Source organism: Dryobates pubescens, chromosome 24 (assembly GCF_014839835.1).
Source record: "Dryobates pubescens isolate bDryPub1 chromosome 24, bDryPub1.pri, whole genome shotgun sequence".
NCBI lineage: Eukaryota > Metazoa > Chordata > Aves > Piciformes > Picidae > Dryobates > Dryobates pubescens.
The window spans coordinates 272418-299577 of record NC_071635.1 but is presented as its reverse complement, the minus strand read 5'-3'; the positions used below and the strand labels follow the sequence as shown (position 1 = coordinate 299577).

Below are 27160 nucleotides of genomic sequence, written 5' to 3'. Positions count from 1 at the left end.
ATTTTCCCAAGAAACGATTGGAGAAGAACTGGACACTCCAAATGAATTCCAACACGCTGTTACAGCAATGTTTAAAGTCACATGAGAATCACCTTGTTTTTCACTGCTCCAATGGAACACAGGTTTGCTGACACTCACCCACACCACACCCTGACCTACTCATTTTACCTTTTTTACGACTTTGTTTAAAAAAAAAATAATAAAAAAAAAGAAACACTGAAAACCCTTTTTACCTTCAAATTGAAACCACAAGACATTAATTTCAATCACCTAAGGGCAACCCCGATCTCAAAAGTATTTTAGAAACCCTCCAAAAGGCTTTACCTTGGAGCAGAGCTTCCCCAGGCTCCATGCTTGTCTGTCAGAATGTTGACAATTTTCTGTACCAGCTGAGTTGCAGTCACCTGGTCTCGGTACTTAGCTGCCATTATCAGGTGATGACACATTTTTTCTTCTTCCCGTTTGTCTGCAGAATACTGGGCACACAGTGACTAGGAAGAAAACAAAGACTTGATCACTTTCCATTTTAATTATATCATCCACACGAACTTTGAAGCACTTCATAATGAATTACCTATACAAAACCCTGGAGAATTAGGAATTAACCCCAGTTTACAGGCTTTCAAACTCTGCAGCTGCCCACAGTAAATGCATCCAGGGTGCCAAGCAGAGGGTCTTGGTTTGCCGTGAATTCTTTAACCACACAGCATACACACTCAAGATTTAGCAAATGCCAACACACCAGTAGCCTGATGCATTGTAAAACACACAGGGACAAGCACTTTTATTTTACAACAGTGAACAACATTATACAACCAGAGGCAAGTTTCAGAGTGCTAGCTAGCTGACCACTCCACTTCCACAGCTCTTCATGGGATTTGGGCAGCCAGTCACTTGCTGCTCTTTGTATAAACAAACAAGTAAATAAATGAGGAAGCTGTGGAAAGTACCTATCTTCACACAGACAGGAGACAAACCATGAAGACTGAATTGATCTGTATAGGATGGCTTCTTGAAGTTGAGCACATCTACAAAGTCACCTATTTTCCTAGCTGCATTACACCTGTTGTATGAACACCTTCTGCTTATTGAGAGACTCAAACCCAAACACTAGCAAGCAATAACTGAAAGGCACCCCTAAAGCAAAACTCAAAACTACACAAGATTCGTTGTTACAATGTTTTATTATTTGGAGTTGTTTTGTTGATCCAAATTTTGATCACCCCCTCATCAAACCACTCTCCAGGAAGATGCACAACGAATTCAAACCCTGGCAGAAACAATAAAAGCTTTTCTCCACTTCAGCACCCTATTTCTATTTTCAGTTTTCATTTGGCAATTCCACAGGTCGCCTGTGTCAGACAAAGCATTTCAGCCGTGGTCAATGATTGGATTACTCTATGATCTAGTTAGCAGAATGGACACAAATGTCTGCCCAACAGCATAAAGAATTGCTTGTTTCTGTGCTGATGCAGACACTGGTGAAATGGTTCTGTACAGCTCAGGTAACAGCACAGAACCACAATGCTTTTTACGTTTAAAAGGGCAGCAGTGCTGGGTTTACATCTGCCTAGATATAAAACATTAGAAAACTCCTGCTGGGAAAAAAGTGAATCAGCAGGCTATGAATGTTATTTATGTGTGTGCACACACAAATGCATAAACATCATCAAGTGAAAGATAGGAACAAAGTGGGGAAAAATCCCAAAAACCACAAAGTAAGACTTGCAGTTGTGTACATTTTCTTAGACATAAGAACAAAGCAATAAAAGAAAAAGACAGAGATTTTAACTATCTAAATATAGTTACAAATTTCCTCCTCGTTTCCCCCTCACCTCAGAGAAATGCTCACCTGATGAGCAGACAATCCGGAAAGAGTGAAGCAGCAGCAGCTGCCTTACCCCAGTCAATGAGATAACAAAACTTGGCTTTTGTACTGCTACATAAAGCACTGCCATCCTTCTTCACAAAAATCTCAGGTGGCTAAATCACAACCAACACAAGCATTCTCTAGCTCTTTTTAAATACAGCTGCCTTTTCCAATACATTAATCTGTTTTGCACCCATGGTGATTCTGAGTTCTCTTTAGCACTTTGTAAATGTTTCATAAGGTGTTATTCTTAGGCTGCCTGAAAGGGCAGAATTCTAAAAACAAGCATATAAGGTAAGCTAAGTAGTAAAACGTTTTAAAGTGCTCTTTAATGGATCCTCCTTTACAATTTGAACAGCAACTTTTCATATCTGACATAAAATCCATAGATATAAATCACATTAGAGGGTTATTCTTTCCCCATTATCAATCTCTGTCTCTTTATGGAACATTAAAGTCACATTTGACCTTAAAACATGACAAAATGGAAATCAACCTAGAATCTTTTGTAAAAGATATAATGAACTGGTATCACATAAAGCAAACAAACAAACAAAACCTCTTTATGATATAATTTTGAGTGCATCCCTCACTAAATACCAACAAAGACTTTCAAAGTGGAGCTATGATATTCAAAGGAAGAAAAATGAAACAATAGTACTTTATTGTCCTGACAACTTCCACGAGAGGAGAAGCAACCTGTTCCAAACCAGAAATGCACAGGAGTCCAGTTCCCAGAAAATTCGGTGTTTAATATGAACAGAAATGCGCAATCACCCACCAAAGGGGAGAGGCTCTCCCATGCAGCAATCCCATAAATTACACCCTCACTCCAGGAGGGCCTTGTAAGCATAGCACACTCCACGCAATATGTATTTTACAACCAAGAACAGAAAGAGGCTGTGGGGCTGCCAAATCCCCAGGCACACACGTGTGTGGCTGCTAACGTTAAGAAACTTTTGCAAGGATGATCGTCTCTTGGGTCAAACAGCTACTCAGCAATAAGTCAGGGGTCCCTACACACAATACATGCCAAATGCTCAGCAAAATAAGGAAGCTATTTTGTAGAATCACAGAAAATTTCAGGTTGGAAAAGACCCTTAGGATCACCAAGTCCAACCAAGAACCCTACCCTACAAAGTTCACATCCCCAAGCACCACATCCAAGCCACCTTGAAACACATTCAGGGTTGGTGACTCCACCACCTCCCTGCGCAGCATATTCCAATGCCTGACCACTCGTGCTGTGAAATTTTTTTTCCTAATGTCCAGTCCAAACCTGCAGCTTGAAAGCCGTTCCCTCTTGCTCAGGTAATTTTTAATAGAGGAGTAAAAGTCGAGTGGCTCCACCAAAACAAAAAGAAAGATCCATCCCAAATTAGGCAGTCATCACTAAACTGTTCTTAAAGCACTACCAAGTCTCCATTTCATCTTTTCCAGATGCCCTCAGGTCTACCTCATCCAGTGCTTCCAGAGATGCAACACCAGGACATAGACTGGCACATGTCAATACTTCACACTAAACCGGGATCATTTCTCAAATGAAAATTCAGCTTGACTGCATCTTGTGAACAAACTCAAAAATACTTTTTTAGTTCTAGTTCATCTCTATTGCTGGACCTCTTGCACCTGCAGTACATACCCTGACATGCTGGAATACAGTTTTACAATTAGATATGCAATTGCATGGAAATGAATTTGATAAAACCTTCCTTCCAGTGTATGCATGGCACACAAACTCTGTTACCTCTTCGGGCAAGTATGTAATGAGGGGATAACTGCAAAAGTAGTGCAGCTGCGATCAGGAAGAAACAAAAACTGTTGAAGGTAGTAAAACATATTTTCATATACATACTCCACAGGTTACCTGCAAAAAGTCTTAAATCCAGTGTCTGCTAAAGGTTTAACAGAGGGAAGGTTATTAAGCTGATACAGCACAAAGCAGAGCAAAGACCCTTGCTCTCGGCTACTTCATCCAGGATGGAACATAAGCCTTCTCTTTATGGCAGAGCAGAACAGGGTTCCCTACCCCACCCCTCCCCCCGGCTTGTTCCATGCTTGGACAAAATCAGAGGCTATTTGAACATACAGGTTATCTGAAGATTTATTTTCAAGGAACAGTAATTCTAAAGTAGCACAAGGTCATCCAAAAGGTAAGTTAATAGATAAGAAAACACAACACACTATATGCAGGAAATACTCCAGAAATACTGTTGTGTAATCCTGACAAGATGAATTAATCTATTCTGCTTGTCTGTATTTCAGGGAAGAGAAGAAGGATTAATCTAGTGTTTTCAGAACTCTTTTATCTTTATAACAATGTCAAGTAAAAGATTTCCTCTGCTCAGTACCGTCTGCATGTGCACCTTTGCAGTCCCCAAACGACAATGTAATACCACAAACAAGTTTAACAGTGTGTGGCTTTTAAAAGCAGTATGGTACCTTCAGACTTTAGTTATTCAACTCCGAGATCACTGAACACTTTTACATAGGCCAGATCCTTTGTCTAATTGGCTAAAAAGTGCTTTGTGAAGACCCTTTCTCGGAGGGTGTCATTTAAAGGCAAAGTCACCCACAAGATAAGGCACGGTCCTGCCACTAATGCAAATTCCCTACAAATCTAAACTATCCTGTTTAGTAAATGAAGGAGCTCCTCAGCCTCTGCTTTCACAGATCTTTGCACTTGACCTCTGACACAAGATTTAAAGTCTTGACTAAAAATGCTACCCAGGGAAATCTTGAAGAAGACTTAGAAAAATGAAAGCTTAAAACCTCAACAGCGAACAAAAGTCAACCAATGACAACGTCTGACAGCCACCGTCAATTCTGAAGTGATGCCTCTGTCATCCAGTGACTCAAAGTATTGATTTCCCCCAGCATGAAAAAAGCTTAAGCCAATGAAATAGATACAGCATCATCCCCCCGATAATAGCCATCAAGGTTAACACCAGCAGAACACTTATCAAAGTATCTCTTCTATTTCTTCTTGTTTTAATGGACTGAACACAATGTGATGGCTTCTCAGCTCTGCAAACCTATAGTATTCCAGACCTCATTTATCCATTTTTCCAGCCTTTTATCTAAACTGAAGATTTAAAAAAAAAAAAAACACCCCACACAAAAAACCCCAACAGAAATCTGCATCTAAATCAACTGTTTGTAATACAAATGTGGATGGGGGGAGGTGTTTTTTGTAGCCAGACATTCCTGGGGAAAAAACCCAGCATTTAAAATCAGAAGAAGGAGGTGGGAGGAAAAGCCCCCCACTTGACTGGGATCACACCAAATATAGACTGGTAAGACTATGGTCATGACTAGGAAAAAAACCTACCACAGTCAGTTTGGGTTAGCGATTAGAAAGAAACACAAGGATCTCAAGAGACATCTGGTTTTAATCTGTGCTGACTCAATAGCTTTATTTTTTATCTTTAAGTCTCCAAGTATGAAGCCGTAGCAAGCCCAACTAAACGCTGGGCATCAGCACTCTTACGGGATCACATCTTGCAAATGAACCCAATTTAGCAGAGTAGGTAAAGGAGACAAACTAACAAGAGCTACTGGATAGAAAAACAACTGACAGCATGAATGAAAAGAGCAGAGACAAGTAACATCAGGTTTATTCTCTGGTGCCCATTAGTACCATAGGGTGGGGGATTTTTTAACCTTTTTCTTTGATGCTTATCTAATAGATGTTATTTCTGTGTTACAGTAGCATCCCTGGATCACAAAGACTAACCTTTACACAAACAAGACCTCTTGCTCCTTGCCCTACATTATTGTAAGACTAACTCTCTAAGCATCACTGCTAACCATTGCCACAAACAAAAGGCAAAGCCAAGTGTTCTTTTTGACCCCAACAAGCCAGTTCTTATTGTACATTTGTCCACTAGGACAGACACTTTCCCTCCCTGTTTTGCAAATCCAGTTTAAATCTGCAGTCCCCTCATATCATTCTTGTTTTAAAACAGGCTAAGATCCTAAGAACATTATACTTGGGCATCAAATTTGAGATCCTTTGCATCCACATTTTCCAAGCAAGAAATAATCAAAGTACAATTCCCATCTGCTCCAGAAACAGCAAGCTCAGTACTTCTGCATACGTGTCTGTGCTCTTAGAGACTAAGCAAAGAGGGAGCCGGTGATGATCACCGAAGCTATTTACCAACTACAACGCGCCGGGCTTGTGACCTTCAACTATTTCAACTCCACCACAGTACACACATGCAGAGTACTGCATTCACTAAAGAACTTCCAGTCCAATGCAGCAAATGAATCAGATTCATGAACAACTTCTGGAACTGACAGACTCCTTTAAACAAGGAACATTAACTGTGTCAATCAGATGAGACACATACTTACATCATCTAAAGACTCCCTACACAGCATGCTTAGTCAGGGCCAGACTAAGACTGCACTGCTCTGGTTTTTCATTTCTGTTGCAGTCTTCTCAGACTGTAATTTCTACACAATTAAAGTTTTAAGAAGATGGGAAAATACCTTTTACATGTGTGAAAACATAACTAAGTTTCATGTGGGCCAGACACAAAGACCTCTAGCCCTTCAGTCACAGCAAAGTAGTATTTAATTGTTACCTTGTCTGTGATCAGTCATTACAGATGTGTGAGCAACTTGTTAGTGACCAAAAAGACAAACAGTATTTAGTTTCAGTCTACAAAAACGTAGTGGTGACCAGTCCCCACTTCACCTTCGTGGACTGGAACTAAACACAGTCCCAATTCTCTCAATGCTCCCCAGCTTTTTCTCCTGTTCTCTTATCTGCAGAGTCTTTCTTGTATTACTCACCCAAACATTGCCTCTTGCTCTTGCCATAAGTACCTTACTCCAGGCAAAGTATCAGCACACTTCTCCAGCTCTGTACAGGAGGAATACCAAGTGGAAGCAGTGAAAATAGTTATTATCCACTGCCATGTGGTGCTGTCAGCTCAAGAAACATTTGCCAAACAAGCCTTGATGTGGCTTTCATCCTTCAAGACTGTCCTAGGTTAACAGAGCCCACTCTCACAAGACCCCTCCCCACACACAGATGGGAGGAAAAGCAACAAAAAAACCCCAGGCTGAGGTAAGGAATTTCATTAGATAAAATGCACAATTACCTCAGTCTGTTTGCAGAAAAGTGCTGCAAAAAGCAGAAGCCTCTGCCATCCCCTGACCAGCAGTCAGCCCAGCATAAAAGACCAACACCCTAAAACCAGAAACCAAAAGCAGCAACCGGAACAGGAAGCCTCGTCTGAACTTCAAACCCTAGGGTACTTTGCTCCAGCCAGCACTTTCATTTTCAAGCCAGCATGACATCAGCATGGTACTGAATACCAGCAGCAGAATCAACTCAACCCATGACAAAGATATTGTGAAAATCCTCCTGTGACCAGGAGCCAGAGGGCACATTTCCAATAACCCCAACAAGCTAAAGTTCAGAAGAGTCCTCATTTGCTAACTTACCACCATCTCCCCTACTGTCCCCTTGCCCTGAGGCACAGGAAAGACCTCTGTAAGGTAGGCAGAGTGCAGTCCAGCAGTTTTGGCCCCAGCAGCCAAGCGATTTCTTCCCTGGGATTCAGAACTGCAGACACCCTACTGCCAGCACAGCTCTTGTACCGCTCACAGCAGCTAGACTTGGCACAGGAGTGACACGCGGACAGATTGGAAGTCACATGCGGTTCAATGGCACAGATAAACCTTCAGTCAAGTCTCCACGAGCAGGTAACACTATTGAGTAGTTTAGAACAACACAGCTTCCTAATTAAGAGGCCTTTAAAGGCACTACACAAACAGCAAACGATTGCAAGTTTTGTGTGAGATTAATTCTGAATTTTTTTTGTAAGAGAAGCAAAAGGTACGCTTCTGGCAGAGGGGAAAGTAATACCTCAAAAGATGACAAAAATAGAACCTAGAAACATGGCTTCAGCAAAGTGAAAGGTATTTGGGCGAGTTAAAATCATTTCTGTAGCTATGAAAGACACAACTATAAATACTGAAGTATTATTATATGATTATTTAACACATTAATTAATTCTCTCAACACATAGCTTGCAGGAATGTGCATTCCTACATAGTACTCATTTTATGGTAGAAACTCCACTCGTACTATGTGCAGAACAGTGCAAAAATACTCGACTGTTTGATATTCCTGCTACATCACACTCACTATATTTCTTTAAAAGTATGCAAAAATGCATGCGAAGCAAATTATTTTCCAGCCAAAATATCTACACAGACAGTCTCTAAGATTATGTTAAGTTCCAGATTTCCAAAAGACAGAAGGATTAGGCCCCGGAGATATTTCTGTAGCCTAGGGTCTGTGTTTCTATTCCTACTTTCTACACAGGTCCCCTCAAGCACTTTTCAGCTTTCCCTGTTTAGTGTCTTGCTTTGCAAACATAGCTCTGACTTTAATCCAGGAACTACAGAATGTATAAAAATATACCAGCTCATGAACAAAGAACAGAGAAATCACATTCATTTGAGATAAAACATAATAGTTTCCTGTCTTGCCACAGCTGGTTGCGTGCCAAGGTCAAGCACACATCTAATACGCTTCAGTACTTTGGGTACCAAATCTGTTTCAGACCTGACTGGGGCTCCTTCAGATGTCACTTAAAATGCTTTATAAAATACATATTTGGAGTTTGCCTTTCTGTAACTGTTTTGTAGAATCACAGAATGGTTTGGGTTGAAAAGGACCTTCAAGATCACCTAGTTCCAACCCCCCTGCCATGGGCAGGGACACCTCCCACCAGCCCAGGTTGCTCCAAGGTCTCATCCAGCCTAGCCTTGAACACCTGCAAGCAGGGGACATCCACAACCTCCCTGGGCAACCTGTTCCAGTGCCTCACCACCCTCACTGTCAAGAATTTCTTCCCAATCTATCTCCAGACTGAATCTCCCCTCTTCCACTCTAAAGCCATGAAAAAATCCTGCAATGATGCAAGAGTCAGTATAGCAACTTCACAGGATCACACAGAATCCCAGAACACCAGGCTGGAAGGGACCCCAAGGATCATCTGGTCCAACAGTTCTGGGTAATATTCCAGATGAAATGAGCTGGCCCAGCACTCTGTCAAGCTGAGTCTTAAAACTGTCCAATATAGGGACCCCACTGCTTCCTTTGGGAAATGATTCCAATTTCTGACTGTTCCCGTGGGGAAACATTTCCTTCTGGGGTCCAGTGGGTATCTCCCCAGGATTAACTTGTTCCCACCACCCCTTGTATATTCCATGGAACTCCTTTCCTTTCAGAGAAGTTAAGTACTGTGTAGCACCAGTTTCCACTGGCACCATCCTTTATGTTGTCAGCATTTGAGAGAGGGTGAGAACACTCCACAAACATTCATTTATGTAAGAGAACATCTAAGATCTATTTTGTGAGTTTCCTCATTTCACCAGAACTTGTGCACAATCCTGTTTCAAAGCTCTGATGTTCTTGTTAAGTTTTATTTTTGGCTTTGTCTCAGTCCAGCACAGAAGGTTTTTTGGTCTGGCTGTGTTTTACAAATGGTATGAGGCTGTTTGTATACTACTCCACCAGCAAAGTCATCAGCATTTGTTCCAAACAGCTGAACTCCTGGGAACTGGTGTAATGGCACAAAAGTGACTACGCAGTACGACTGCATGAAGGCTGCTTAACTGGATTTGACTAAATGACATAAATTCAGTGTACTGGGAGCATATTGTGTGCAGAGCACAATAGCCACCCAAGATAAAAAAGCAACTAAATTATTTGGATTTTTCCACAAGAATCTGAGATTTGATGTGAAAGACCATTCATTCCCATTATTCAGAAGCACTAACTAATCAAAATCACCAGCTTCCACCAAGCATGCCCAGAAAGGAAAGAAACTACTGAAATGATAGAAAACATTGCATAAAACACAAGTAAGTGGCAGTTATTGGACATACCAAAGAGGCATATGACACCCTTTCTCACACTTCAACAGGTTCAGCGACACTGTAGCCAATAACCTACCTCTGTCTACTTCTAATATTCCAAATTTCTGACTAGATTCAAACAACTGCCATTCAAAAACAACCTGAGAAATGGTCCTCCCTTCTTTGCTGCTGTCCAGATGAAATTGCCTTGAAAAGCAGTGTTGGTTACACGTCAAGATGAGTGATGCTGGCTTCAAGGCTATCAACAACTGCTTAGAAATGAGCTATATGGGATTTCTAACAGGCAGTGTAGGAAAAAATATGCAAAAATATGTCAGAACACATGATTTATTTTTTTTTTCCTTCTGGAAATATTGAACACATTCAGAACTAATGGTAGCATAATTTAGGTATGTCTGTAGGTGACAATAAGGTCAACCCAGGGCTGAGGGCCGGCACAGCTGAGGATGACCCTGTCCTGCTGGCAGTGGTGAAGAGGTTACCCCACAAGCTGCCATTTCCAGTAGCACTTCAGATTAACAGTGCAATCCAGAGGTCTCTAAGTCACTTGGCAGCTTCTCTGACAGGGATCATCTGAAGAGCAACTTAACTGCCTGACAGATCTTTCTTTTCATGACCTGCGAACATCTCAAGGGGATTGGTTCAGTTTTCTCCAATTTAGGTGAAAGACAAAAACCAGCAGGTGGACTCAGTCTTCCTACAAGAGAATCAGAAGAGGTGGGAAGAAAAGGTTTCAAAAAAACCCTAAAACTGTTACAGTGATGGCCATTTAAAAGCTAATACAGGAAAGTTAAGATGAAAAGCTAGAGAGCAAAGCAGCGAGACAAAAGTGGCAACGTCAAAGGACCTTTCAGTTTCTGTTAAGAGTTCTGATTAGTTACAGCTTCCTGGAAAGCTCTCTCTGTCTCCTCAGAAATCAGAGGCTAGCCTTATCAAAGAGTGGGAATGTCACCTTGTAGCTTTACAGTTTCCCACCACTTCCCTCCCCAAGCTGCAGACAGACTTCAAGCCCCATCTGCTACAGAATTAAGATAATGTTAGCAATTTAACTGTAATATCCTTATTTTCAAATTAGTGTCAGTCTTCAGCTATGGAGGTATTTATTTCAGCACGGTCACTGTACCTTGCATGCAGAACCGAAGGCTGAATCTTTCATTGGAATAAGAAATACCAATGCAGGATAAACTGTTACACTGGACCTAAAATTTTGCACAACTTCCTCCTCAATAATACTCCAATAAATGATAGAAAACCGCTCCACATGACTAAGAAATACAGGTAACACTGAAAATCTTAGCTGTAAGTGCAGTCAGGCTCTACTGATGACCTTTGCTAAATATCTCAGTATCTTAATGTGTAGTTGTGACTTCTCACATTGCCTCAAAGTTGATCTTCATAAGCCACCTTCTGAGTGGATCGAAATCTAACACCCATTTAGCAAACAGATGCATATTTCATCCTTAATGAAGGTCTGAAAAGAAGAGTTCACTTTATTCTGGATGCAGGTATCAAAGCAGATCTCACATAGCTACATCAGCGCATCATCTAAGGATCTCTTTCACATTAAGAATCCTATTAGAAGGAAAACACTAAAAGGTAATTGAATTTCCCTCAGTTATCTTCATCTCTGTCAGCTCCTGCTACAATAACTTACTCTCCAGAGCAGAGATAACTCAATTCTGTCCAGCAAGCATATGTTATGAATCTCCAAAGCAAACTTGTCTAAATCATTCTGGTCTTCTATCAAGGTTGGCTGTGGATATGAACTCTGACAGAGAGCAAACAAATTTATTTTTATCTTTTCAATAATTCACTTCCCTGTGCCTTGGTGGAAGAATCTGAAGACAAATGTTTCCACTAATTCTGGAATTATAAAGATTGGTTGGAAATATTTTATCTGGAATTTAATGCCATTATAAACTATTTAATTCAACATTCTGTTTTAGGAGATACTAAAAGCTGTGTTTCAGCTTCCTGTAGGTATACAAAACCTAAACCTACTCTTCCATGCTGCAGTTGCCCTTTTTCTCAGAATGGCTTAGACATTTACATTTTCACCTTCAGCAGAAATGTTACCTGCACACATAACAATAGCAGAGCTATAACTTTTTATTTCATCAGAGCTCTTAAACCATCAGTAAATACAAATTCTCCACTCATGTAAGCAAAACACTTTGATTTAAAAGTCACATTTTAGGAAGGAATAAAGCACACACTAGTACCAGCAGCAGTTTGTGAGAGTCAGAAAACACAGAAGGGACCCCAAACACCATCTAGCTCCAAACCTCCTGCCATGGGCAGGAACAACTCCTGCAGGACCAGGGTGCTCAAGTCTCATGTGGCTTGGAACACTTCCAGGTTTTGAGTCTCTACAGTTTTTCTGCAACCTGTTCCAGTGCCTCACCAGCCTCATGGGGAAGAATTGCTTCCTCATCTCTAATCTCAATCCATCTTCTTACAGCTTGAAGCCATTACCCCCTTGTCCTGTCACTCCAAGCCTCTGTAGAAAGGCACTCTCAAGCTCTTCTGTAGCCTTCTTCAAATCCTGGAAGGCTGTTCTAAAGTGTCCCTGGAACCTCCTCTTTTCCAGGTGAACAACCCCAACTCTCTCAGCCTGTCTTCATAGCAGAGGTGCTCCAGCCCCCTGAACATCCAAGAGAGTGACACAAAGAAGGAATGCAGGATTGCATATGCACCCCCATGAGGCAAAGGGCCTTCTGAAAGCACTTTTCTGAAGCTACTGTAATAAGCTCTTCATTACACTTGTTTGAGTACACAGCTGGAGTTGGTCTCCCAACTGTAAGCTCTGGTTGTAAGTGTATGAGTGATGGTGTTGTGTGTTAGCAGCTATTAACAGCAACAGCTTTATTCTGTTAATTACAAGAGTATAATGAACAGAAGGTGTTTTAAGAAATCCTGATTGTGAATCATGCATCCCCTCCAACCTGAAATGCTACCAGGGAAAAGGCAGTTTACAAGATGGGAATGAAACCCAGATGCCAATAAATTTGCAGTTAACTCAGTGTTACTCTCAGCAAAAGCCTCTGTAGATTCAAAGTTTTACTGGACAAAGGGGAGAGCAGTCCCCGAACGGCCATCACATGGCCATCACTTCTGGCAAGCAAGGATCAGAAGACACTTCAAATTTCAAGAATGCAGCTAGCTTAGTTTTCATATTATGAGCATAAAAAAGATGCAGCAAAACACAGAAAATGTTTTGATAGACAACACAAAAACCTTATAAAAGGATGCAGTATTAGGGATTCAAAGACAATGTATGTCATCCATCAAATGCTCTTGAAAAGACAAAACAAAAAGCGGGAATGGTTAATCTGCAAAGATTGAAGGCTATGGGAAAAGGGCATTCTTTGAGAAGCCTGTTCAAAGAAGGAAAACAGAAAAATATGTCAACTGTGGCATGTTAGTTTTAAAAACACAGAAGCAGGGCAAGGGAGTTTGAGGAACACTTTCATAAAAAGCAATTTAGGTATCTCTGTATGTCTAATAGAAGATCAAAGGATAAGAACAGCTCTTGGAACACAAGGCCACCACAGAAGTGCTAGCAGAGTAGTTATGAAAGGAAACTAACAAGTGGCCAACTTCTAGGACGAGACAGTCACTCTGGTGACACAGAACTCAGCACTGGACACTGCAGAGGCATTACGTACAGCGTCCTGTTTCAAACTGCCTTAGTGTCAGAAGGATGAAATATGCCAGAAGGATTCTGCAGGACAGTAGGGAAGCGTGAGGGAGTTAAGTCTGAAATTTCTAAAAGCCAAATGGGCAGTTGTGTTTAAAGGGAAAAAAGCAAACCACAGAATAAACAAGAGCCATCATTGCTTTTGTACAGAGAAGCCATGTTTCACTGGGTAACTGTGAGGAAGTGCAAGTCTTCCGCATGAAAAAACGTAACTGAGCAGAAAAGGGCAACAAATTTTAGAGCAGCTGGAAAGGCTAGATTTAATTATGGCTGAGAAATCATGCAGAGAACTAAGCTGCCTAGCATGATTTATAACAAATGCAAGTCATGTGAAATCCTCAGTTAATCAGCAGAAATGGCCAAGAACAAGAATCCCAGCACACTGTATTTCTGTTGATGATGAGAATTCTGTAGAATAAGACCAAAAGCTCAATCCATAACAAGAGAGACTCCAGGAGGCAGGTTAGTGTGTAAATTGCAGCAGCTCTATTTTACTAAAAAGTTACCCATGTGTCTGTTTTCCTCACAGACTCAGAATGAAGAATCCCTGTCCACCTGTTCTAGAAAGTTCTCTGGCAATCATTGTGTTGGGCTGTTGACTGCTGCTCTACCCACACTCATGATGGAAAACCCTAGGAATGTACTTTTACAGTACCTTTACACTACATGGAAGCATTGAGATACAGTATCACAATTCCTGGTCCAAATTCAGTAGTGTGGTAGCAAACCAAACCTTCCCTAGAAAGATTTAACACTATGAAGCTTGAAAAGTCCAGGCCTAACACACTTGCAGGTTTGCATGTTTGGAATTTTTTAAGTCTGTATATTTGCACACAAGTCCATGAAGAGACTTACAGAAGCCAGGAGGCGTATCCAAGGTAATGGGCACTCCTGTCATAAATTATAAAATAAAGTCAATTAGAGTACAAAATTCCCTCCCCCTCCTCACACCAAATCCAATTACTCTTGTAGACTTAAATCCACAGCAGTCTGCACAGAGTCTGAGACACTCCTCCCAAGGTCATTTCTAGAAAGCAGTCCAGTGGTAGCATGAAACCGGGCATCAAGAAGCTCCGCTTCACCAATTTCAGCCTACCAAGCACTCAGGGTGAGGTTTGGAAAAATACCTGTGACCTGTGCACATTTAGGATCAGAGGAAGAGGCACCACAGGAGGTTTAGATTAGATAGTAGGGAAAATTAAGAAAAAAAAAAATTTACTAAAAAAGAGTAAGTGGTCAGACCAATATTGGAACAGGCTGCCCAGGGAGGTGGTGGAGTCACCATCCCTAAAGGTGTTAAAAAAAATGTGTAGACGTGGCAGTTTGGGACATGGTGTAGTTGGCATGGTGGTGTTGGGTTTACTTGATGATCTTTGAGACCTTTTCCAACTTAATGATTCTACAACTCTGTAAGAACACCAGAACAGGCAGCCTGCAGAGCTGGTTGAATCCCCATCCTTGGAGGTGTTTCAAAGAGCCAGAGATGTGGTGATGAGGGATGTGGTTTAGCCCCAGCCTTGGTAGTTAAGATACTGGTTGGACTCGATAATCCTAAAGATCTTTTGCAACCAAAATGATTCTGTGATTCTATATAAATCTCATGGACACTGGGCAAAGTTTGTTAGAAGATCTATAACTTATGTCATTCCCTGATTCTGTGATTATTGGTGCAAAATATTTATATCCCACTCTGTAAGGAATTGGAAAATCACACCACTATTTCTTAAAGACATGCTCTCTTCTTAGGGAAGTCTCTGAGCAACAGATCTCCATATTTTAAGACAGAACTTATGAAAGCATAGCCTATCTGCCTTCTTGTACAATTGCTCTTTCTGGACATAAGCCATGGCAAATGGGATTTTGCATTCAACAGACTCACCAAGCAGACGTGCTCTCATGACTGGAGAGATGGAACAGCTCCAGACTAGGCAAGTGACAGATCCATTTCTGAGCATGACAGAAGAATGGAATCTTCTGCAGCATAGAGTACCACTGTAAAAAGGCTGTCAGGAATGTCATACCACAGCTGGAACATGATACACAGGAATTTCTGAATGCTGATGTGAAGCCTGCGGCTTCAAATGGATGTGACTAACAGTGCCCTCTCCCACAAAAGAAACATCACACTGACTGAAGTCTGCCATGGACATCAGTAACACTGAGGAGACACCAGGTGTATTATTTAAGCGTTTGGTAGAGTCCAACAGTTGTATAGCTTCAATTTGCACACCTGCAGATCTAAGTCTTTCAAACACAGTAACAAAACTAAATTTGATATAACTTAGTATACTATTTTCTGTTTAACCTGATGAGTTTAAACTTTTAAAGCCATCATACCGAGAGCACAGATTCAAATACAGCATCAACTTCAAAAAGTATCAAGCAGCTTTTAGCCCAGACTCATCACACTCAGCTGTATTAAAAATGTAAGTTGATGCTCAGTGTAAACATCTTCCAGACATCACAAAAGGGGTCTTGAGACTGAAATGAGGCTAAGAGTGAAGTTGTCACTTAACAACTGCATTTTACATGTCAGAACCCTTCACTTCACTCAGATTCTCCACACACATCCACGTCCTCACCAGTAGTTTGCACCTGAAGAAAAGGAGTGGGCTGCTCATCTAATCAATAATGCCATGTCATGAATGGAGCTTCTGCATAAATCCAGAGCATGTTGCACTTGGATGATTATCAGGCAAGGAAGTAACCAGAAGCACTTCTCATCACCACAGGACTGTCGCCAACCCCTTGATGTAATAAACGAAGCACAGCTGCTATTTCAGCACTGCAGTGGTACTGCAGCTATCTTACAACATCTCTGTTTGCAGGAGGGGGTAGCAGCTCTAGATGAAGTGCAGATATGTTATTAAACAACACACAGCTTGAATCCTGGGGCCAACACAGATGACCTTTAGAACATAAGCACTAAGACAAATATGCTTTCATCTTCAGGGAGTATTTTTTCAAGTAAAGATTTAAGAGGGAAACAGTTCAGAAATACGTTAAGCACAAATGTGCCTTCAATCTCTTCATGCTGCATTTTAAAAACAAAACCACACGTAGTATCACATGTCAGAAGAAAGACAAAGTACTCTTTAAGAGCAATATTAGTGAAGTTAGTGAGATCTAGCTTAATTTTTATTTAAATAACCCAAAAATGAATGTACAGTGAAAGGAGGTACGTGACGTAACCGAGACCCAAAACTGGAGGTATGGCTGAAGTGATTAGAAACCAGAGAGGCTGGTAGCTTTATTACAAGGCTGTAAAAACAAAGTGCACTATGTCACTTTAGAATCTCTTAAGCTGGGTAAAAATACAAAAAAAAAAAAAACATAAAACCACACTGAGGCATGGAAAACATAAGGAACATGGGTTTAGAAATGGATTGAGTGAAATAGCAAATGACACAAGAAGGAGAACACCAAGTGATTTCTCATTTTGCACTTAGGCTGTTATAATTTATCTTCAGTAAGGTGTCTTTGTTCACTGCTTAGTGTCCCAGTCAAGATAAACCTCTGATACTTGCTTCACAGGAAAGAGCAGCATTGGTATGATAAAATTCCTTCCCTATGGTTTGCAGCTTGTGACAAGTTCTGACCTGTTCTGAACAGCCTGGCTTTTCCATCTGGTTTATCAAAACACCCTACAGATGCAAAGCAATTTTTAGGATGAAATCTCCTGTACCTGAAAAGTCTCTGTCAGACACTGGAATCCTCAAACACAATGGATTTGGTTTGGTTTGGTTCAGCCACATAATTAATTTCTTACCTCAAATTCTGCATGGCGGTTAATGTCCTCTGCTCTCTGTCTGCTCAAGATAAATTCTGCTTCGTTAGCCACTCTTACCAAGTGGTCCTTCATGGTCTGACTCAGCAACCTGAGGACAGAGAATATTTAAGAACTTCCTTAGGAAAATTAAGTCCAATCTGTAAATAGAATAAATACACAAATATTTTGAGCTCTGTTCCACAACTGACTTCACTGTGTTAAGAAAATTCTACAAGTAAGTTTGAAGGGCAATTTTAAGAAACTAGTAAAATTGTATTAAAAGAGTAAACTAAACTAAGCATCACCCAAAATGTAAACGCCTGAGCCATTTGTTTCACCTGAAGTATAGACATGTAAGAAAATCCTTCACATACAGCACAGTGGAAAGGTGAGAAGTTTATGCATATAACCAAAGTGAAAGCACTAATGTAACTGATGTGAAGTCTAAATAAAATATTGTCAGTTGCACTGCACTGTTTTTTTTTTCCCCCTCCAAATGTAAAGCCAGAATTTTATGGTTAGTATACATTTAAGTAATATCTTTCAGGATTATAAAACATCCTCAGTTTCACTAATGAAATGCTAAGATATACATTGTTCCAGGTTCTGTACAGAATAAAGCTGTAATTCAATCTGAGATTCCTGAGGCCTTCATAAACCTCCGAGTTTATGAATGGCAGCAGAGCTGACAGATTGAATTACAACCCAATTATTCTGTGAGTTCCCATATTGTTACTCAAAACATTTCCTGTTTAATTAGTTACGCTGGGATTCATAAAGTTAAAGCTAGCTATACAGCAGCTCCACTGGGGTAGAAGGTGCACATTTCCATAGGAACACTCAAAGATACACCAGATAAATCCACTGCATGCTCCACTAGTTAGTTTTTCAAAATACCTGTTAGTAAAGCTTTGTTGTTTGTTTGATTGTGGTTTTTTGTGGGTTTTGTTGTTTGTTTTTAAGGTTTTCAGTTGCTGAGGTAGAAACCAGTAGCAGAACATCAAGTCACAGAATCACCCAGATTGGAAGGGATCCCTAAAGGCGTTCCAGGCCAACCTCCTCTGCAGTCAGCATGGACATCCTCACCTACATCAAGTCACCCAGAGCCCTGTCCAGCCTCACTTTGAGGGATGAGGCCTCAACCACCTCCATGGGCAACCTGTTCCAGTGCTCAACCACCCTCATGGTAAAGAACTTGTTCCTCACATCCAATCTAAATCTGCTCTTCTCTAAAATCAAACCACTGTCCCTTGTCCTATCACTGCAGGCCTTTGGAAATAGTCCCTCTGCAGCCTTCTTGCAGGCCCCCTTCAGGTACTGTAAAGGTGGCTCCCTGGAGCCTTCTCTTCTCCAGGGTGAACAGCCCCAACTCTTTCAGCATGTTCCCACAGGGGAAGGTTCTCGAGCCCTCTGATTGCTGCCTCCTCTGGACCTGCTCCAACAGTTCAAAGTCCTTGTGTTTGGGGGTCCCAAAACTGAACACAGTGCTCCTGGTGGAGTCTCACAAGAGCAGAGCAGTGGGGTAGAATCACCTCCTTACCCCTCCTGCTCATGCTGCTTTTGCTGCAGCCCAGGACATGGTTAGTTTCTAGGCTGCAAGCAACCATTGTCAGTTTATGTTGAGTTTTTCATCAAGTGACACCCCCAAGTCCTTCTCCTTGGGACTGGTCTTGATCAGATCAGATATCAGTCAGACACTTCATCAGAAAGCATCAGTACAATCCACACAAAGATCCAGAAGCAGTATAAACACCTTCTCATTACTCTTGCCTTAATTTTTTTTAAAAGCACTTGTTGCTGAAAATCTATCTGCATAAAAAACATCATCAACTTCCCAGCCACTTACAAGTGGTTTATGATTTTGCTTTTTCATAGACCCAGCAAATTCTAGTCATGAGGTCTGTGGTGACAGGTTGGACTTGATGATCCTCAAGGTCTCTTCCAACCTTAGTGATACTGTGAAATTAATGACATCCTCACAAGCAAAACCCAGCTTTGTCACGTACCTGCTCTCCAGAGTTACTGTCATCTCCAAAAACAAAAGCTTAATGTTTAACCAAGACACCCCAAAAAGCTTCTGCCTAGTCACTAAGCAGCAGCAAAGATCTGTTTGCAGTTACACAAAAATTATGCAGTTTAAATACATGCACGGATGAGCGAAGGTCAGTGAAATAAATTGTTTGAAAGATGGTTGTGCATGACACACTATACCATAGTACTCATGTACTGTCAAGAATCCCACCTCAAGTCACTTACCCACCTCTGAAACAAATCCATGCTACACCTTCTACTTTTCAGCACATTTAAAACATTGTTTAAAGTCTGGCCTAATGGTCCTGATGAGCCTAATGATGAGGTTTTGAGCAACCTGGTCACGTAGGAGCTGTTCCTGCAGTGAGGTTGGAACTGTATGATCTTTAAGGTCCCTTCTAACTCAAGCCATTCTGTGATTCTATTCTATGATCTTCCACAGTTCAAATTCACCCATTAGCAAAACTGCTTCTGCTATGAAACCAAAACAGTAACATAAAACCTCAAAAGCCATTTTACATAACCTACACCTTAATCAGAATGGTTTGCTCAATACAAAAAGGAAGGAAATGTGGAAAACCCCTCTTTTTTACCCTCTTACAAAACAGGACTAAGAGGCAGGTTCGATGTTACCAGAACCTCAGGGCTAGGAGGCCACAGGAGATGAGCAGACTGCCAGCCAGCGATTCTCCCTTGGATGTGACTACACTTACCTTTTTTTGTTTTGTGTCAATGACACACAAAATGTAAGCCTGTCAGTTCCCATCCACTTTTTCATTAACAGATGTATTTTTCAAACTATTTTCCAGCACAGAAGTTGCTCCTCTGGCAACACATTCTCCAACATTCATTCCTTGCGAGTGACTGCGCTACAGCAAGTGAAAGACAACTGAATGGGGCAGCCTACAGCTGTCCCCTATTCTCTGTTGGGAAAGTGTGCAAAAAATTCTCCAGTGAGTCCGACTGCCAACTATTTCCATATTAAAAAGTATGAGCAGTCAAAAGCAATGCATAGCATTTAAGAAAAAGAACAGCAGATGACATATGTTGACATTCTCTTCATCCAGTTCCTTCCAAAAGGAATTTCTCTAAAGCTATGGAAATGCAGATGATTACAGCTTTTTTTTTTTTACTGGTGAAATTTCTACTTGCTAAGGATATTTGATTTGCATGCGGCCTGCCTCCCTCTTCCTCCTTTGAACTTATTGCAGAATTCCAACAAATTGTTTTATTATAAGGCTAAAGTTTCATAAAAACATTAACTTTATAAAAGTTTGATACACAACAGTGGACAAAACTCCTTGAAAGCACCTTTAAAAACACACAGAGAGAAGAAAAAAGCTGATCTCAAGTGCACTGAAAGCTGTAACAGAATATCCCATATAGGAGGGGAATCCTCTGATATGGCAGGAGAATTCTGTTCCAATTTTATTCCTCCTTAGACAACAGAGAATCCAGCAATGAGGAAAAGCTACAGAAAAACAAACTTCATCAGTTCTGCTTCTCCTGCACATATTTGTGAATTCTTACATTTGGAGTTGTTCGGTTTGGTTAAGGATTTGAAAGGACCAAGGCAAAGAAGAGGAAATTATACATGTGTTCTGCTAATTTAACAAGGTTATCTAGCAAACAATCTGTGAGTTTGTTTTAAGCAACTGCTGTCTGTATATTCATGTACAGATGTATAAAAATGTGTGCAGAACACAGCACTTAAGTCTTTGGATGACCACGAAAACTATGCTTCAGAAAATTAATATCAAGCATCTTCAAGAGTCTCTAACTGAAAATTGGAAAGAAAAATTACTGCAGCACGCTTAGGAGACTGATCCCTCAACCCCTGCCATGCCAAACCCATTATCACCCCAAAGGGGATAATAACTGTCACGCTTAGTCTCCAGCTCAAGAACATTTGTTAGTGCACTAACTGATACAGAAATCAAGGTCTAGCATAAGAGATGTTGCACACTAGAGTGTGCTAATGAATAGAAGTGACAGGAGACCGCTTTAACCTTCACAGAGAAAGGACTTGTTTACTAACTAGTCAAGTAAACTAAATTAAGTCTAACAAGAGAGACATTTGTACATACAAGGAAGTAAACAAAGCTTTTTGTTTTTCCCTTTCTTTTTTTCCTCCCCCAGCTCAGAAATAGTAGCTTGACCATCTCCTGCATAAGGAGGGAACACAATTAGTTTCATGTGAAAAGAAAAGGAATCAGACTTGAAACATCTTCCAAAGATGACTGGCCATGACAGTGATCTACATGTAAAGGATGCTTCTGGTGAACAAACTCCCTCCTCAATAAGCTCTTGGGCTGCGGCTCAAAAACATACTCTCCCTAAAGGAGGACCCAAAGGTGAAAGGCAAGCACAAAGACTGAAATCTAGACTGACAGAAGTTCAGCAGGCTAAGGAAAACATTTGGCAATGCATGCTTCTGCTGCACAGATGGCTCGGTGCACAGAGCAGCAGTGGGTACAGGCACCTTTTGAACAAGGTTTCAAAGAGCATTAATAGTGTTCCAGACATGACAATAATGGTGAACAACTCTTATTCATTTTTATTAAAAGCAGACTAATGTTCAGTGCACCAAGGCACTGATTCTGATGTTTCTCTTCATGCACAGAAGAGGTTATTTTCCAGTATATGCTCCTTTAGCTTTTCACTTACATTCTGTACTTTCCTGCTTTTCAGCAGAGTTGGGTTTTTTCACTCTGCTTTAACCTGGCCTTCAAAAGGCTTCGGTTGTGTATTTCAGCTTCAGGTAGGTTTACAGCCCTGCATTTCCAAGTACAAACTAGCCTCATGCTTAGGGATTTTAATTGTTTTTCAGTTCAAAGCTGCAAATTTCACTCGGCACAAAGTGATTCCGCACACGCGCGGTGTACCCAGCAGATCCGGGAAGGCCGCGAGCACCTCTTCGTGTAGCACATCAGTTACTTGTGAACACGAGGAAACCGAGACCAACGCGTTCTGAATGCAGCACACACACTGCTGATCTTACGAGTCCCAGAGGAAAACTTTCTGCACATACTTCTGCTCAGGGAATCCCAGTCAAAACACAGCAAGCCTAAACATAAAACTTTCAACTGCTGTGAGAGAGAGAGGTACATTCATACCTTTCACATAAAAGGAAAAAATGGATTTGAAAGCAAGTATAGGAAGAGATTTAGTTTTCTTCTAGAACTCTTTCTCTTCCAGAAAGATTTTTTCAGTTGTCTTATTTGCCTGATAAACAACACCAGCAGAACATGTTTCAAAGTGAAATATCCTCTGCTATCATTAGTCAAAAAACCCTAGCATTAAACACTGGGAATAAAACCTTGGTTTACTAAGGTTATAGGATCACCAAGACTTTCTCCACCAAGGTGGCAGACAATTATATGATTCCACAAATTCTAGGTGTGTCTTACAGTCTTTAATTTTATTTTATTTATTCTAACACCCCACAGACATTCTTCTACCCTTGCCAGAATCAGTTTGTACAACTACCTTCTCTTCTTTTCTGGAGTGCTTGACAGAACAAGTTAAACTCTCAACTTTTATTATACAATTTTGCAGTTAAATCTAAATCAGCATCATTCAGCTACTTTCAGTTTTAGGTTTCCATTAAAAGATTTCACATTTTGGAGTATTAAGGATCATAATGCTATGGATAAAATGCATAAACTAACAACAACTGCAATAAAATATAAGGCCTGAAGAGGTTTAGGGTAAGTGATAGTTTATATGCAACAAAAATAAAGCCACCTGCATGAAGAGAGGAAAAGAGTAGGTCTGCAATACAGTTTATGTCATATGAGGGATAATAGTTTCATTTTAGAGAATGCTGAAAAGCCAGAAAGCACCACAATGACTGCTTCCGCAATAACTTTAAAGGCTCTTAACAGCAATGGAGGAAAATGGAGAGAGATAAAAGAAGCCATTTGTAAGAAATGAATCCCCTCCCCTCTTCCCCATAACCAAAGTTACATCCCCACTTCTTACTAAAACAACTCAGCTTCAAGACAGAATCAAAATGAAGTAGCATCTACTTAGACATTTTCTGCTAACCAAAACCACACTTCGCAGTCTTCAAGGGATCATTTGTCCCTGGGACAACCACTCTGCTAAGGCCAGACTAGAAGCCATTGATATTTTTATGGAGGTGGGGGAATGATTCCATCCATCTGTGATGGGGCCTGCAGGTTTTTAAAAGAAAACAGTCACTTCCAAACCAGTTTACTGATAGAATGCTCTCCTAGAGCTTGAGCTACACAAGCTGAGTATCTACTAGGTAACTGCTACTTACAATTCAGCCTCAGCTTTGTTCACGACAATCATCTTACAGAAATGAACCTTACATTGTGGTTTACATGCGTGGGGGATCTCTATGTTACCTATGCCAATAAAACATTAATCAAGGGCCAAATTTATAGCAGTCACTTTATAAGAAAGGTCACAACAGGTCAGCCTCACATAATAGGAAACAACTACAGACTAAACCTTCACACTGTAACTGAACACCCCTGTTACTTTACCTTGGCCCTTGGGACCAAGACTAGTAGCAAAATGGGGTTCTCTACCTCAGAATGGTTTTTCCCTCACCTCCAACTCAAAAGCAACCATTAAAATGGTTGTTATTTTTATGTATCTTGAGAACATGTAAAGATATTATAAAGGTAGAAAATCTCAAATAGCCACCATCCCTATTCCTATGACAATAAAAAGATAGTTATCTAGCATTTTAATGTATGTGACGAATTATTTGGGTTTTAATTCAGTAGCTGTTCTGATCCTGTAACATTTATTTTCTATTGGGTTTACTGCTAGCTGAACAGAATTTAGGTTTGGAGAAATGGCATTTCTGGTAATACTCCTTGACTAACTCATTAAGGCATCTTAAAAAAAAATCCTTTAGAAAAAATTAATATTTTTCTTAGTCTTCCTCACCAATTGATTCCTTGGTAGCTCTGAATAGTGACTACAAGCCAAAGAGCATGGCCTCATCACCTGCTCTGTCATTTTCTCTCAGTTTCAGTAATACACATATATAGTTACATACAGAACATTAAACTACATGGTAATATTAACAGAGTATTTCTTTATCCCCTGAAAGGGACTCTCTTCCTTTCTCTTTTATGAGGTAGATGAGAAATAAATGAATAAACCGGAATCTAATTTCTGAGACAGAGGCTTATCTTACAATTCCTAGCCATAATGTCTTCCAGATATCAATTCCTTTCCTCGAGAGATTAGTCGAATACAAATTACAGTTTCAATGTTAACCAGAGCACAAGGACAAGAAGAAAATCCATGACACACCGATAAGTGACATATTTAATGAAACCGAAGGGCAGTCAGATTGTGCAAAATCCTATATGCAATTGTCCAAACTGAACCAAAGTACTAAAGAATGTGAAATTCTGCTTGTGAAATGAGAACAAAATGGCACAAAAGGCAGAAGAATACTGCCACAGGCTGCCCAGGGAGGTGGTTGAATCCCCATGCCTGGAGGTGTTTCAAAGAGTTAGAGATGTGGTGCTGAGGGACATGGTTTGGCACCAGACCAGAGTTAGAGAATGGTTGGACTTGGTCATCTTAAAGCTCTTTTCCAACCAAAATGATTCTATGACAAGAAATAGCCTTTAAAATACGTTTGAAGCCACACAACTTATTGCAGACTAAGGCAGAGGTGCTATTAAATATTAAGACTTACCTTCCTTCGTTGACAAGCTCAATGAAGGCAAGGCCGGCATTCTTTTGTATAGAGTTCTGCCACTCCTGGGGAAATAAAAAAAAAATAAAACAAAAACAAAAACAAATAAACAACAACAACAACAAACCACAAAACCAAACCAAAAAATCAACAACACAAACCCCCCCCCCACCAAAATAACATAAACAAGAGAAAACAAGTTGTATGAAAAGAGCATTAGAAAAAAAAACCAAACAAACAAACAAAAACACATTTCAGTTGTGAAGTCATTCACTTTTTTTTTTCACCCACCCCTCAATTTTAGCAACTTACATCACCATCAGCAAACATCACTTCATCCCTGAAGGAGTTCAAGGCCAGACTGGATGAAGCCTTGAGCAGCCTGGTCTAGCTTAATGTCCCTTCCAACCCAAACAATTCTATGATTCTATGATACAAAGCATTAATTGTGTGCTGATCAGAAACAAAATATTGCCCACATGAAGAATCAGAGCAGACCCAAGGCCTGGCCTTGGAAATGCAAGTTTAAGTTGACAGCACCATTTACTCAAAAACATATCCTGTGGAGGAGAGAAGGAAGCACAAAAACATCCCACAAACAAGTGCACCATTTTCTTTTGCTATGTTGTTTAATAATTGGGCACTGACTCTGGTTCTGTTATGCCTTTTGCCTTATTGACCCTTGACAATACTGGAAACAAGCTGTTTCACATCAACGTAAATCTCACACCTTAGACACAAATTTATCTTATATTAACATATACACTGATAATCAGCTCCACCTCAGCATCACAAGGCCATCTCCACTAACAAAAATTCTGCTAATGATCCAAATTTTGCAGCATTAGCAGTATGTTCCCAAAGATTTTAACACATTTTTAACATTACGTTTTTTCACACCTTGTGCATTGCTTACATCCAGCTGAACTCCAAATTACATCATAATCCCACACCTGTTAGACACAGGTAGGTGGGTGGTTGTTGCCTGGACAGAGACAGTGGCAAGCAACCAATCCAGATGACCTATCACTAGCATTTACTCCCCCTCTTTGAAAGCTGAGTGGAAAAACAGTATGTTTGATATGCTTTAATAAGCAAGAAACATTCTAAGCGTTAGCCAAATTACATTTACATATTATCACACAGAAGAATTTTTGGGATTTTGTAGGGTTTGTGGAAACTGCATCAAGTAGCATTGTTAGTCCTTATTGTATATATACCTTAATAATATTACTCCTCCCCTGTTCCTCCCCCAAAGTTTTCCTCTATTGCCTTCCTATGTCCACTATTCTATGGCTTCAAGTAAATTGTCAGAAATAGCTGAAATAAAATTCAATACTGTTTTTTTCTTAAAGAAAAAAAGCCTTTTAGTTGCTAATATTCTAAGCACAATCACACATGCAACTAATGATCATAGAGTTTTTTTAAGTGCAACAGCATGTTCTAAATATTTAGCTTCACAGATGAGAACTGGAACTGTTCTCTGTTAGCTTACATGTGTGAAAACTCAAGTAAAGCAAAATGGTTTTTTTTTCCATTTATGACACTGTCCATCTGTTGTGCTGCTCTGCTCTTTAAAGAGCGCTCACTGCAGTACTTGAAAGTTTAATTGGTGAAGATGGAGGTTGCCAAAAGAAAAGAAAGTGCATTTGTCACAATACTTTCTAGGATTTTTCTGTACATCAGACATCAAAGGCGGTGTTAGTCTAAACAATTTCATAAATCACAGCTGAACACACCCTAAAGCTAATTTTAATAGTTGAAAGTAAAGACTAATGGTCATCATCTTTCATGATCCATTCAATATTTCCCCACAGTATATGTTCTCTCCCAAACAATTACACTCACTATGCATATTGCATTATTATATCAACATCTTAGTTATCCAGCTCCCAAAGGGATTAAGGAAAAAAACATGTTAAAAGCCTCAAACTCAACCACTAATGCAACTAAATAACTACAAGACACATTTCAGCACTTTGCTAAGGAAGGACTGTAAGGGAAGATGAACAAAGTCAATAATTTCATACCTGTTCTAAGCTGTACTTAATTGACCATCATTTCCTATCGCTATAAATGTTCAGTAACCAAGAGACATCAGCTACTGTTAATGCTTTTGGTCACTCTGCACTCAAAGATGAAGCAAGAAAAAAACAGCCCAGAAGCATTACACATGATTACAGATAG

The 27160-nt window shown here is 40.3% G+C and overlaps 1 protein-coding gene across 2 annotated transcripts in view; it reads right to left on the bottom strand.

The window, feature by feature from the left end:
• LRBA (LPS responsive beige-like anchor protein) overlaps window positions 1–27160 on the bottom strand; it is a 324288-nt gene that overhangs the window by 194413 nt on the left and 102715 nt on the right. For both annotated transcript variants that reach the window (XM_054172464.1, XM_054172465.1), the window contains 3 exons: window positions 24974–25038; window positions 17248–17356; window positions 325–491 (listed from right to left, as the gene is read on the bottom strand). In XM_054172464.1, coding sequence (XP_054028439.1) covers window positions 325–491; window positions 17248–17356; window positions 24974–25038 — 341 coding nt within the window. The remainder of the gene's footprint in view (window positions 1–324; window positions 492–17247; window positions 17357–24973; window positions 25039–27160) is intronic.